This window comes from Dicentrarchus labrax, unplaced genomic scaffold (genome assembly GCF_905237075.1).
Source record: "Dicentrarchus labrax unplaced genomic scaffold, dlabrax2021, whole genome shotgun sequence".
Taxonomy (NCBI): domain Eukaryota; kingdom Metazoa; phylum Chordata; class Actinopteri; family Moronidae; genus Dicentrarchus; species Dicentrarchus labrax.
The window spans coordinates 4,326,794-4,342,159 of record NW_026136719.1 but is presented as its reverse complement, the minus strand read 5'-3'; the positions used below and the strand labels follow the sequence as shown (position 1 = coordinate 4,342,159).

Below are 15,366 nucleotides of genomic sequence, written 5' to 3'. Positions count from 1 at the left end.
GACATTATGAGACATAAATAAACATAATTATGTGATAAAAGTCATAAAAATATGATAAAACACAACATTATGAGATAAAAAGTCATAAATATGAAATAAACCTTTCTCATTTAGTCGGCACCTTAAAGCTCTAGTTAGCTGCGTGGTTTTGTCTGAAATTCGGTTTGCACAATCCAGAGTCAAGACTCAGTCGATGGATGAATGATAATGATTGATTAAAGTGGGCTTGACTTATTACAACACATCTAAACTTCAAGAAATGTTCCAAAATTGGAAAATAAATCAAAATCAACCAGCCGTTTTCTCTACAGATCATTGTGACCAACGTTACTGCAACCTGTAGTCAGTGCAGAAGTGTGTCTGTATCAGAGGCAACCTTTAGCATCAGGAGAGCCACTGTGGCCAAACAAAGAAAACTGAAAACAGATCTCACCACAGAGCAAGTTTACCAGTAAACCAGCAGCGTTGGCGGTGAAAGTAAATGAATGTGTCTATGCATAGGGAGACTAAAGACCATCAGCCATGAAGTTAGACAAAATACACTACCGTTCAAAAGTTTGGGGTCACTTAGAAATGTCCTTATTTTTGAAAGAAAAGCATTGTTTTTTTCAATGAAGATAACATTAAATTAATCAGAAATACAGTCTAGACATTGTTAATGTGGTTAATGACTATTCTAGCTGGAAACGGCTGATTTTTAATGGAATATCTACATAGGTGTACAGAGGCCCATTTCCAGCAACCATCACTCCTGTGTTCTAATGGTACATTGTGTTAGCTAATCGTGTTAAAAGGCCAATTGATGATTACAAAACCCTTGTACAATTATGTTAGCACAGCTGAAAACTGTTGTGCTGATTAGAGAAGTTATAAAACTGGCCTTCCTTTGAGCTTGTTGAGTATCTGGAGCATCAGCATTTGTGGGTTCGATTATACTCTCAAAATGGCCCGAAAAGAGAACTTTCTTCTGAAACTCGATAGTCTATTCTTGTTCTGAGAAATGAAGGCTATTCCATGCGAGAAATTGCCAAGACACTGAAGATTTCCTACAACGGTGTGTACTACTCCCTTCAGAGAACAGCACAAATGGGCTCTAACCAGAATAGAAAGAGAAGTGGGAGGCCTCGGTGCACAACTAAGCAAGAGGACAAGTACATTAGAGTCTCTAGTTTGAGAAATAGACGCCTCCAGGTCCTCAACTGGCATCTTCATTAAATGGTACCCGCAAATGCCAGTCTCACGTCCACAGTGAGAGGCGACTCCGGGATGCTGGCCTTCTAGGCAGAGTGGCAAAGAAAAGCCATATCTGAGACTGGCCAATAAAAGGAAAAGATCAAGATGGGCAAAAGAACACAGACATTGGACAGAGGAAGATTGGAAAAAGTGTTATGGACAGACAAATCTAAGTTTGAGGTGTTTGGATCACACAGAAGAACATTTGTGAGACGCAGACCAAGTGAACAGATGCTGGAGGAGTGCCTGACGCCATCTGTAAAGCATGGTGGAGGTAATGTGATGGTCTGGGGCTGCTTTGGTGCTGGTAAAGTGGGAGATTTGTACAAGGTAAAAGGGATTTTGAATAAGGAAGGCTATCACTCCATTTTGCAACACCATGCCTTACCCTGTGGACAGCGCTTGATTGGGCCAATTTCCTCCTACAACAGGACAATGACCCAAGCACACCTCCAAACTATGCAAGAGCTATTTAGGGAAGAAGCAGTCAGCTGGTATTCTGTCTGTAATGGAGTGGCCAGCGCAGTCACCAGTTCTCAACCCTATTGAGCTGTTGTGGGAGCAGCTTGACCGTATGGTACGTAAGAAGTGCCCATCAAGCCAATCCAACTTGTGGGAGGTGCTTCAGGAAGCGTGGGGCGAAATTTCTTCAGATTACCTCAACAAATTGACAGCTAGAATGCCACAGATCTGCAAGGCTGTAATTGCTGCAAATGGAGGATTCTTTGCAAAGCAAAGTTTGAAGGACAAAATTATTATTTCAAATAAAAATCATTATTTCTAACCTGTCAGTGTCTTGACTATATTTTCTATTCATTTTGCAACTCATTTGATGACTAAAGTGTGAGTTTTCATGGAAAACATGAAATTGTCTGGGTGACCCCAAACTTTTGAACGGTGGTGTATATAGAAAGAGGCATGAGGACGTAACGTATGACTCATATTTTAGTGGAGGAATTGTTAAAACACTTTTATTTGGGGTGTAATAGCTACACAGTGTTATAACTGGAGACTGTAAGACTCACTTCAGACCTACAACAATGATAAATGTAAACAAAAAAACAACTGTTGTTCATTTCAGTATCATTGTTTTTTGTCACAGCCACTGAACAGGAGCTCCAGAGCTGCAGGTTGCAGGTTAAAGATGCAGTCTGCTACTTGAAATGAGCATCCCATAAATACACACGTGCTCTCAGAATAGTAGTTAATATCTACATATGGTGCGGCTCGCTCTGGGTGTTGATTTCAGGCGCTGAGCTGCCTCCCCTCCTGGTCTGAAGTCTCTGTGGTGTCCCAGCCGGTCACAGTCTCCGATCCGTTCCAGAGTATCCCTCCCTGGCCTGCAGCTCTCATCACTGCTGTCATGACTTACACCCCATGGCTTACACACTCGTTAGCTCCGTGATTCAGCAGCCGGCCCACAGTGACTGCTGGTTTGAGCTTTTAAATGGCGTTTCAAATGAATCACGACGACAAATAAACAGCGAAAAGAAGCTTATTCTGCATTACTCATCAGAAAATACTGCCTCAGGGAACCAACACACCAAACTGCATCTAAGACTCATTTAATTATATTCAAGCAACTTTAAAGATCTCCTCCAGACATGTTTCAAAGCTCCAGTGTGTAACAGTGAGGAGGTGAGACGTTTTTATCTACAGAGGTAGCGGGTCGTCTTCAACGGAGTCCGCCACGTTGAACCGCCATGTTTCTACAGTGGCCCAGAACAGATCAAAACAGAAATGTTCACTGTTTTACTGCTTTCTTGACTTGAAAGCACCCTAAATGCCCCAAATGCTCCCAGCTTTAATTTGGATTCAGTTGCTTTTTAGAAAATAAAGTGGACCGGACGCTGTGCTGCTGTTCTGTCCATGCTGATACACGTGTATTCACGAGACTTCTGAAACCGCATCGTGGGTGCTTCAGTCTACTGCAAATTTACAAAGCAAACAATATTGAGTAAGAGCACTTGTGTAAACATCAGCTGGCTGTTGAAGTATTGATCAATCTGAACTCATGAGTTACCTACTGTTTAGTGTTTGAATTTCCTTTAAAACTACAATCTGTAACACTTCCTCATTTAACAGTGTATAAACTCTGGCTCTGTGTTTATGTAGTTGTGTTCTTCCATTATCCCAAATATTTCCAACAATGTTCAAACTCTGAGAAATCTGTCATTTTATTCAGGTAACGCTGCGTTTCACCGGTCGCCTGTCGATGGCGTCATATCCCCTTTGTGCCTGCGTCAGCGTTGTGGTTGTCTGCCAGAAGCTGTCATACATTGACTGTTGATCCAGTCTGAAGCCACATTGTTACCATCCACTGTTTAGATCTTGGTGCTTTTTAACTCTAGATTTGAACCGGATGAAGGATTTTAGTCATCGGACGTCTGGATCTTAAGTTATCAGAGAAACAAGCTGAGCTAATGTTAGTATACAGATAGTATTTGAGAAACACAGATTGTTAAGGTGGAACTGCTTTATTCAGTGTGTTTAAGGTGGAACTGCTTTATTCAGTGTGTTTAGTGGTTTTAATCAGCGGGTCTGTTTGTGTTGGAGAGGAGGAGACCTCTGTGGATCATTGGGCTCCCGGTAGAAACCTCCTGAACCATGAACACTGAAGGAATCCTAACCGGGAGAAGCTGACTGCAATGACGCCAATGGTGGTGAAGACAACAACTCCCATGATCCCACGCTGCTTCACCACCTCATCACACTTCCTCTGTTGTTATGGTTTTGATGTGAGAGAGCCCCTAGTGGCAAAAATTACATCAAATCATGTAAATGTATGTGATTTTATCAACAGTTCGCTTTTGATACTGACAGATACAAAACACACTCCATACTAACAATACAAGTGCTTATACTGGTTTTATACTAAGCTATCATAGAGAAAATACATATATGAAAAAGCCTTTTATCTCCAACACAGACAACAGACATCACTGGCTAAAAAGTTATTTGCTTTTTGTTCAAATGATTATTTTCAGCTTGAAATGAGCTGTTTTTTTTTACAAAAATAGGAGAATATTTCTGTATTTCTGCCGAATCTTAAGGTGTAGCACCAGAGATCCTCCTCGAGGGCCTTACACAGTCCTCTCTCTGCAGCCTCTTGTGACGATGGTTTATCTCTGCTGTCCACTCTCAAAGTCCAGGTTGATCCCGGACAGCAGTTCTCCTCCACAGGAGCGGTTCAGCAGCTCTTTCAGGGCCTCGTTCACGTCGTTGTTGAAGACGGTGGAGAAGCTGCAGTTGGGGTATCCTCCGCCGTCTCCGTCCGTGGGAAACGAACCCATCACCTCCTGCACCCATTTCAGCTCGCTGCTAAGCTCCAGACGCAGCGCATCGAAGTGGTTCTGCCTCTCCTGGTAGCGGCTGCTGATGGCCCCGAGGCTGGAGCTGAACGCCTGCATGTCGTCCTGCAGGCTCCTCTTGAAGGCCTCCACCTTGCGGAACTCGTAGCGGATCTGCGAGAGCTCGTGGCGCACGCCTTCGCTCTCCTCCTTGTACCAGGCCTCCTTCTCGTTGTATATAGAGACCATGGCATCGATGTCTTCCTGCAGAGAGTCGTGGGCTGCCGCCAAGCTAACGAACGAGCTCTCCATCTGGTCGATGTCCTCCACCACCTGGGCAAAGCGCTCAAAGTTCACATAGGTGTTGTTGGGTGGCATGCTCGAGTGGGACTTGATAGTGTACTCCCTCAGGCGCTTGGTCTTCAGCTGGCGCCGCTCCCGTTTCTTCGGCTCCCGGGCTTTATTCTCCTCCTTGTGCTCATTGGACTTTCAGAGGGGTTTAAAGAAGGGATAGTTAGTAAGCACAGATACAGAGAGCTCACGCAGTCGGTCATTTTATACAAATATTTATGTCATATTTGCAGAAGCTTTCACTATATTAGAGTAGAACAGTAGAACGAGAGACAGATAAACATCCGGTTCTTCGGGTTCCTCCTGCTGGTCCTAATGGTGTTTATAAGAATCCACCAATCAGAGCCATGTCTCTTTTATCTTTTAACCATGCTCGAAATGTGGTTGTCTTTTCACATTAGCCTCGCACGTAGCATATCTGAGTACAGGAAACGGTACATACTTGCTATATGAAAGATTGCTAATAACAGGCGCCATAATGAGTCAAATGTGAGAACGCCTCTATAACAAAGCCTCCACATTTTGAGGTGTTTCAGCCTGAATTCATTGTTTTGGCCCATAAAGACATAAAAATATACATTTCATTGCAGAAATACTGAATTTAAATATTCTAAAGCTCAGACAATTTGCTTAAGAATATTAAATATATTGCCACAAATTTCCATTTTTTATTTAAATCTAGAGCTGGAAACAAAATGAGCATTCTTGTTAAGTTGATTTGGCCGGGTGCGCTGGGGCATTTTGGGACATGAATCAAAGCTCCAGTGTGGCAGCCGGCAGCAGGTTTGCCTCAGGACTTTGTTTGCTCTTGGCTCCATTTAATCAGTTCAGTTCAGGTCTCTGCTACTGATTTAAGCCTTCCCACTGCCTGCTACCACTACACCATGCATATGATGGTGTTAACTGTGAACAGGTGATGATCTGTGTTGGAACAGAATAACCACATCGCTGTCTGTCTCTGTTGATATTACAGTCAGAAATGTTTAAAAATATATACAGTAAAACTTTAAATAAGTCTCTTAATTACTTAAATTTCTCAGGAAAGATGTGAAATTTAAACCAGTAAGAATGTGACTTGTATAAAAATTACACTAACATATCAATTTATTTCAATTTCTATCTATATTTGATCATACTTTGGTGCTCATATTTTCTGTAAAATGACCTGAACAATTTAATTATGTAGACTGATATTCACTAAACATTAATATTTGTGTAGGAGATCTTACTCAAGAGAGCAACTCGGTGGGATTTAAGAGGTTTTATACGTCCAAAGAACTTCTATAAAATCCAAACCTCGATAAACAACATGTAGCCACACCAGGCTAGTAAAGGAGACCTGCTTCTAATTGACATATCATCATAGATCTTTACCAAAAAAAGGTTATTAAATGCATCTATAATTCAGGCTGTAATACGAGAGGATGCAGACAAAGTTAAGTTTTAACTTTACCTTGATCCATGGATGATTGAGAGCATCTTGAATTGTTAATCTTTTCCTGAAAGATAAAGCATAAAATCCAATTAATGTTACTCAACCATCAGAAACACCCCGAGGTAAACGTCGATCACTATGTTTTGCTCGAGCTCTTACTTTTTATCTTTCTCCAGCAACTGGCTGATGAATTTCTTGGCCAGTGCGCTGGTGTGACAGAAGAACTCCTCGTCAAACTCATAATTTATGGCAGAAATGTTCCTCAGTGTGTCCTGTTTGGTCTCCCCCAGGAAGGGTGACGCGCCGCTCAGCCTGGAGCCAAACATAAAAGGAGTTTATCTTCCTGTTTGTAGGACGCTGCAGTATAATGTGTGGTATATGTGTACTGTAAGTGATGTTCACTTGCAGGATGTAGGTGATGACCCCAATGCTCCACATGTCTGCTTCTAGTCCCAGAGGCTCATAGTTGACGATCTCCGGAGCTTAAGAGGCAAACAGATGACAGAAATTAACTCGTTTTGACACACATCACCACATCTAATATCTAATATCATAATTTATGGATTCTTTTACACAGATCAATTCCTGCAGTCATCTAGTCGCCATGTGGGTCTGTTTTGAAATCCCGGAGCAGAAAGCGTCCAATTAGGTGCAGCCAGAAGAGTTTACACAGTTATATATGAGGGTGTAGCCTTTTGTGACTACAGGCAACCAATGCTGCTCCTCGCATCCAAAACCACCCCTGTGGTCACCGTGAGAGCTGCAGGACGGCGTCCCATCTAAATAAAATCATTTTCCAATTTCCTGTCTGCTGGAAGACATTCAGGTAGAGACGACAGCTCACATGGACGAGCGAGATGTGGACAGAAGTTGTGATCACAAAGCCTAATATACAGTAATACTCTACAGTTCTGTGGTTTTAATGGTAAAATAGGTTAAAAATTGATTGTATCAGAAAGTAAATGAACTTCAGCTTAGTAGTTTATGTTGCTTTACGTTTCCCTCTGAGAGTGGATAGATGTACTGTAAGTTACCTTTTCTAAAGCACTCTCAAAATAATGTGTGGACATTATCAGCCTGGACGGACATTACTGTAAAATTACAGCAGCTATGGACACTGGAGAGTCTCTATTTGTTTTTAATGTTTTTAAATATCCTCGTTGAAAAAGTTCAGAATAAAAGAAGAAGTAACGAATGCACTCGTCTTACCTACAAACTCCGGTGTGCCAAAGATGTTTTTGAACTCAACCCCAGCTTCAATCTTGTGCGCGAGACCGAAATCAATGAGTTTGATTCTGGGCAGCGGCACGTTCTTGTCCAGCAGCATTATGTTCTCAGGCTGCAGACAAGAGAGAGAGAGAGAGAGTGAGAGAGAGAGACACTTACAAATGAAGCATTTAACTGTATCGTGATATTTAGAGATTCATTCAGGTGCACAACTGTCTGTGTGTTCAGTGAGAAACACACTGTCAGCAGTTTGACATTAAACTCAGCTAATTGCTCCATCTAGTGGAACAAATCCCCTTTATGTATTTACCTCATTATACCCTCCACCTGTAAGACCAGCAGCTCTTCACTACAGCCAAATGGTTCCAGTCACTGAACTTTATCACAAGGAAACATCCAAAATCAGTCGGCGGGGGAGATTAACTAAGATTCAGAGTTCCCACTGTTTTCCAGGAGTTTTCTTCACAGTACAGGACAGCATTAGCTTCCAAACATAGGGTTTAAGGTTAGTATTGACACGTTCAACTCAAGTTTTATTTCTCCTTTTTTAATGATGCAGCGTCTCAGGTTCATCACAGGTAGGTGGTCAGTGTTTAAGTGACACTGTGTTCATTTCATTCCGAAGCTACTGTTTTAAAAGAAGAAGTAGAAAGTGTGAGTGGAAGTATTTATTAACCACAACAACAAGACATTTTTCCACTGGGCTGCTGTGAGAATTCTGTCACATGTGCAGTCGAGTTAAAACACAACATTTTCCAGGATATTTGGTCATTTTAATCAGTTTCCAGGTGTTTCCATGACCGGAAAACTAGTCTTCACATTTCCAGGTTTTCCAGAATGCGTGGGAAGTTTCTCTGCTACCATCTGGCAAACTAACAACAGTATCCACTCTAACCGAAACTCTCAACATTTCTGATTTATTGGTTCGAACATCAAACATCAAATTTGACCGTCTGGTAAAAAAAACCCTCGACCCACACGGGAACAGAAAGGATTCACACATCTCCACCACCTATTTCAACTCACTCCTCCCGTTTATTTTACCTTTATGTGACCAGGAATATTACCACTGAGACTCAAAATCTCTTTTACGAGCAAGTCCTGGCCACATAAAATGTACAATGTATGAAACTCTTAAACTTTCCTCTCCTACGTTCTGTTGTTATCCATATTAATGTCCAATAAAAACTGCTCTCTTTACTCATCTGTCCTCTCACTTACACTTTTCTTTGTATAATAACATTAATTAGTAAAGTATTCTATATTTCCTCATCCGGCCTTTGAGATTTAAGCCAACATGGATGACAAAAGTCCTTAAAGTGCTCAGAAACATCTTCAACTGAGCAAACTCCCTCTGCTGCAGAAGATATGATCGACAGCGGCGGACCCTGAGTGGGATAGTTGTCTCAGGTTTTTATCCATTATCATGGTGAAGAACTAACTTCATCAGAAAATAAACAAACACCAAAAGAAAGGAAGGAAAAATGCAAATACACACACACACACACACACACACACACACAAGTTATCAAACAGTCACAATAACAGAAACTGTCACATGTCCGACAGCTGTTTGTCACTTACTGATATGACCTCAGGATCAGACAGAGCGCTGCGTCTTAAGACCATTATTTACAGATGTTGTTGTTGTTGTTTGTTGGCATAGAGTCACAGTGACATGTCATTCAGACGAGCTGGCAGACGAGCAGTCAACAGGCAGACACACAAAGAGACGTCTGATCCTTCGACCTCATTCTCACGTTGATGTTCAAAGCACAAGAAATGGACTGTTCTGATAAGTTTGTTGTATTTCTGAACAAACAACGCTGAGTCATCCTGAGCAACAGACTCATGAAGCATGAAACGAGCTTTGTCTCTTTGAGAAAATGTCACATCTATGACCGAGTTCACCGAGAGGTCGCCGGGCGTCTCGGTGTGACCCTTTGACCTCCATATATGTGACATTTCTCTTTCCATCGTTTCCATTATTTGTTTTTAGTTTTTTAGTACACATTGAATTCTGGGATTCACCAATGTTTTCTTATTTTTGCTTCTCTCTCAATCATATAATCAGATTAGATGATATGTTTTAGATTAATTACAGTGATTGGATTATTACATTTGTGTGCTATAGAACTACTGTTGCTCCATTGATCCCTATTAAAACCACCATCCCCCTCCCTCCAGCTCGCTTTTTTATAATTATTTCTAGTTTTATATGAATTTAAACTCACCCTTATACAATTTTTAAAAATTGTGTTTTATTTGGCTCAAAATAATGGCAAACGTGCAAACGGTTGATAAGAAGAGAGCAATCATTTGTTTTTGCTAACAACAAAGATGATATAAAGACTCAGAGAAACTGCTGTATGCATTTTCTTGTTAAGTATGATGTTAGAATATTAAATATATTCAGAATATGTCTCTTTCTTGAAGTACTTGAATGTTGTAGGGGCTCCTATCAGATCACAGCAGTGGCCTCGAGACAGTTTGAGTTTGAGACGCCAGTGTTAGTGTTTAAGGGGCGTTAGCAGTGCTAATAAGAAACAAACAGCCTCTCCGAATGTGGGATCCATCATTCAGCTCACCTGAGTAAGATCTGGATGGTTATATTTTCTCTAATGTTAAACATGAGAGAAATGTTGTGTGCAGAACAAACCTTGAGATCAAAGTGTGCTATTTTTCTGGCGTGGAGGTAGTTCACACCCTCCAGGATTTGCTTGATGAACTGAGTGGCTTCTTCCTCGCTCAGAGACTCCTTCTGTGCCAGGAAGTCAAACAGCTCGCCTCCGGAGACCCTGGAACACGGACACGTATCAGCGACCTCCTCCTGATTGATAAATAACTCAGTGTAGAGCGAGGCAGGAACTATAACATAACTACTGTATTCACATGTGTTCAAAATATCCCCTCTAATATATGAATATAAAAATGATTTACAGGATATTTGGTTGTTTGAGTCAATTTCCAGGTGTTTGTTCCAGTGGTTGAAGCACACATTAATAAAACGTTTATTTACTGAATTATTTGGTTCACATGGCTCAATAAACTGTTTGATGAGTTCAAGGAAATGATAAAACAGAGGGGTTGGGGTTGAAAGCACACATTACAGAGCCATTCAAAAGCAACATACTGTGACTTGCTTACAGTATTTCCAGTTTAAGTGCATCATACAGGATGCTATAACATTTTCACAATTTCTCTGACCTCAGTTATTGTATATATTATTATTGTGAAATAAAACTCCAGGAGGGGTCCTTAAAGGTCTGTGTGTAATGTTTAAGAGGATCTATTGTCAGAAATGGAGTATGATATTAATAGCTATGTTTTCATCAGTGTATAATCACCTTAAAATAGGAATCATTGTGTTTTTGTTACCTTGGAATTAATCTCTTATTTTCCAGGTATTCCAGGTTTTCCAGGGCATGTGGGAACCCTGATATAACCTTTCAGAAATGGCCATACAGTCTCTAGACTCTTCCTCCAGGCTCATTCATTATTCAGGAACTCTTAAGAAGACTTGTCTTCCTCCATCCATCCACCAGATGCCCTCAAACATCCTCACCTGGCTCCTACATCCACCTGCTCACCTGTCCCCCCCCCCACATATCCACAGCAGCCAGACTCTCTGCCTGTGAGCCTATGTATCATCCTTTCCAATTAAAATCCCTGAACTGTTCCTGGTTCCTGCCCCGTCTGATCCCCGCTCACTCACAGCTCCAGGATGAGCACCACGTCGGTGCGGTTCTCGTAGACGTCGTGCAGCGTGACGATGTTTGGGTGCTGGATCTGCTGCAGGATGTCCACCTCCCGCTCTATCTCCTCCCGCCGCACTCCCCGAGAGCTCGCCATGCTCTGCCGCTTCTTGATGAACTTGGCAGCGAATTCCAGACCGGTTCTTTTCTCTCTGCATTGCTTCACGATGGCGAACTGCCCGCTGAAACACGGGACGAGAAATTCTCTGAGTTACTGTCTAAAGTTAAGATGAATTCCTTCTGGATATAAGATCATCATAAATTTACTGGAGTCTGCTTTTATATTGATCAATAAACAATAAGAAATCAGTTATCATTACCTAATGTGTCCACCAGAGAGCACTGTTTATTATTAAGCACATAATATTGATCACAATTATATTCCACATTTCATGTGTTTGTTAACAACTTTATATAATAACATTGTTAACAGCTAATATATCGTAATGTGATTTAAAAAAATAATTAAATATCAACATGAGTATTGTATCTCCAGCACTGGTCGGGCTGTAAATAAAAAGCTAAATTTACTTTTTGTCTCCACGGCTTCGGTTTGAAAACAAATAAGGAAGAACCAAAAGCCAAAAATATTCAGAGTAATGTTCTTTAAACTTTAACTGAAGGAGTGTTTATATCGACTCCCGTCATTAACATAAAGGAGTGTTTATGATGTTAATGTTTTATGTTGTTGTTTAGTGTCATTCACTCAGTTAAAAGAACAGTCTGTAGGATTTAGTGCCGTCTAACGGTGAAGTTGTAGAAACTTCTAAAGGAAAACTGCACATTTTGCTCCAGTTAAATAAGGAACTAATTGATAATTACATTTTCAAAATTGCTCTACAAAGTGGTTAATTTACAAAAGTGTCATTTTCAGATGATCTCTCCTCATTAAAACCTCAACTACTGGATGTTTCTTGGTAAAAACTTCTGTGTGAAATAAAGCTCTCTGAGCTAAAACAGGTTAAACTCAACATTCAACACACAACTTATAAAAAGCATCCACACATTTGTCTGACTAAACTAAACTAAACTAAACTAAACTAAACTAAACTAAACTAAACTCAACTAAACTCAACACTTTCCTCCAGTGAAGACTTCTCCTTTAATTTTCAGTTATTTTGATGTTTTGCACAGATTGGCCTGATGGAGGCGCTTCAACCAAAGGCGAAAGCTTCATTCTTATGGGAATAGAAAGGATGTCTCTTTACCAGTGTTACCCCTTTCAAAACATAATAATTACTTACTTATTACTCCCTGCCAACAGTAATTAGTTACACTACTACTCCCCCCAAAAAATCATTGGTAATTGTGTCTTTTCTCCCCAAAATTCAAACTTTAAATGATTAAAATCCAGTTTTGTAGTAATGTGTATAATCAGCTGCTGAAATATGTTAATAATTAGTTCTATTACTATTTACAGAGGAAAATATTATTATTACTAGTAATGAGTTAGTCTCACTGCTCCTGACGGACTCAGGGTAAATAAGGTTGTCATGCAGTTGCCCTGTTGGGGTATTATTTGCTGAATGTTTGCCCCACAGTAACGCAGCCACAGGGCCGTGTTGGGACTGAACCTTTCCACCACTTCAGTCTATTCATAGCGCCGCACACACAGCCATAAGCCTGCCACTCACACAGACACTCACACACATCCTGATACAAACAAACACTTCATGTCAATGGCAGGGTTTGATGTGGTTGAGGATTTAATATTTTAAAGGTTATATCACGTGACTGTACAGCTGTATCTGTTTGTTTTCTCCGGCTCACTCTCTGGTTGAGTTGTTGTAAACTAACACTCGACTTCCTCATCTGCAGCCAGTCTGGTAGAGTAGATATAGCCACGGCTAAAGATAGAAGACTCCTTTAAAAAGCAGCTTGACATGAACAACAGTTGTCTCCACCTGACGACGACGCAGCAGCAAAACTGGGACTAAAATACAACTTTATTTCTGATTTGAGGTTTATAGAAACACTTTTATTTTAAATATGTGACAGCAGGAAGCTTTGGCTTGTTAAAGCAGTCGGAGAATGAAACAGACTGAGTTGGGTGAAAGTTATTAGCACTGTAATAACTGCTTGGTGCACTGAACTACACGCTAGTTAGCAAAGTAACTTCTGAGTTTACATATTCCAGTCTAAGTGATAGATTATTATTTAATTTATGCAGATCTCTACTACAGAAACACCCTCTATCAATATTACTGATATCTGACTGTTAAAGTACAATAATGAAATAATATGGTCACAATGAGGCTGTTACATCTTTTACTTTTAATTTCTGCCTTTCCCAAATATTTATTTATAGACACAGACAGATGGATTATCTTGAATTATAATTTCCCCTGACTGGATTTCTTCATACTTTATTTCTTAATATACAAAAACATTTGAGTAAAAATATGAAAACACTGAAATAAATGGACAAATTAAATACATAAATTGGATTATCGGTCATAGTTTTTAGTTGTAGTTCAGTTTATAGTTAAAATATTGGTTATTTATTACATCATTTTGTATTATTATCTATCTATTTGTGTCCTTATGTTGTTTTCTATCTATGCTGGAAACACTGGATTCTGATTAACAATAAACAGCCCACCATTATTAGTATTATTAGATTAAAAACAGATAAATAACACATAATGCATGCAGGTCTGTACCTTCCCAACTCTTCACCAATTTCATAGAAATCCTCCACTTTCTGTTGTTTGAATAAATCCATGTCTGCAGTCCTCACTGATGTTTGGAGTTCATTTTCTTTACCTGCAATAACAGATTTACAGTTATTTTATCATCTGGGGGAATAAAAACGCTTCCACACAAACTGAATAATAAGTTTATAACTAGCTCGTTTATGGAAAGTGTCTGTATGTTGCCTTTAAAGTAGGAACAACCGAGTGGACACAGTCTGAAGTAAGAGGTCATAAATAACACACCAGCTGTGCCAAATAACACCATGTGAATCTGAAATGTCTCACCGTGTTATAAAGTCTTTATCGTGAACACCATGTCCTCCTCCTGTCCTCTGTGTGTCTCCAATGTTGTGTTCAGGCCACCAGGACTCTGCCATGTCCCACCACATTCCGCTCACCAGCACGGAGAGAGCACCATGCAGAACTCCATTCAGAAAACCGCTAATTTAACGCGACACTGCTTATACTGAAACTAGGCTAACGTAGCATGAAATTAGTATATTTGTTTCCTATTACTAGTGTACAGTTCAGTGACCACAGCGCCAATAAAGCAGCTCGTTTGAATTAAATTTAAACTTTAATTTTCTTCATACAGCTTCTCACACCATTACACAAAGTAGTGTAGAATCGTATTTTTAAAAGATTTTAGGTCTATTTCTTTAAAGCCGAATCGTAAACTAAACCGTACAGGCTCAGAAGATGTATTCAAAAGAGTTGAACTGGTATTTACCTGTGCAAGACATTCAAGTAAAAAGTTACTTCGCGATAATATAAACGAGGTTTGGCGTCAGCGTCTCGGTGCGCGCGCACTGCCTTATGACTCGACCATCTGTTCAGCTCGCGCGTGAAACTATGACACCTGTTGTCTCGCGCGCTCCGGCACACTTAAGTCTGATAATCAATCAATAATGCATTTATTATTTCAATAAGGCTGATTAACGTTCACATTTACTGGTTTCATTTATTTATTTTATTCATTTCACTCTGAAAACTGTTCAGGAAATACAAATTCTGATCAATAAAAACCTTCACAGGATATTTACACTTACATTTTCCCCTTCAAATAAATGTTCTTATCCTTTTCTCTGTACTTTGCTAAGGTCTTCTTCTTCATTTTAGATTTTAGCTTGAAAACTTAAAATAATTTACACAGTAGTTGATTCAGTTCTGTGAATAAAAGCCGGTAAATGTAAAGTATATTGTCTAATAGCACAATGGCCAAGTGTCAAGATTAACACTGACTTTGACAAAAACAAAAGTCTATTAAGTCTGTATGATTGTTAAAAATAATAAAAACACATAAAACATACAGATAATTGTATAAAAAGTTCCTGAAACAGGAAATAATCGGCTCACTATTCATCTAAATCACTCGTTTT

At 39.9% G+C, this 15,366-nt stretch overlaps 1 protein-coding gene across 2 annotated transcripts; it reads right to left on the bottom strand.

The window, feature by feature from the left end:
* Nucleotides 1–3,718: 3,718 nt before the first annotated feature.
* dapk2a (death-associated protein kinase 2a) lies at nucleotides 3,719–14,809 on the bottom strand. 2 transcript variants are annotated; one of them, XM_051378440.1, is made up of 10 exons: nucleotides 14,273–14,809; nucleotides 13,955–14,057; nucleotides 11,252–11,473; nucleotides 10,196–10,334; nucleotides 7,519–7,648; nucleotides 6,716–6,791; nucleotides 6,469–6,621; nucleotides 6,328–6,373; nucleotides 4,321–5,009; nucleotides 3,719–3,983 (listed from the first exon to the last, which is right to left on the bottom strand). In XM_051378440.1, exons 2-9 carry the CDS (start codon nucleotides 14,014–14,016, stop codon nucleotides 4,356–4,358), a joined length of 1,482 nt encoding a protein of 493 aa, XP_051234400.1. In that variant the 5' UTR covers nucleotides 14,017–14,057; nucleotides 14,273–14,809; the 3' UTR covers nucleotides 3,719–3,983; nucleotides 4,321–4,355. The 2 variants fall into 2 exon arrangements, with proteins under 2 accessions (XP_051234400.1, XP_051234399.1); XM_051378439.1 differs by lacking the exon at nucleotides 3,719–3,983 and having other exon boundaries at nucleotides 4,012–5,009; nucleotides 14,273–14,808.
* Nucleotides 14,810–15,366: the final 557 nt, after the last annotated feature.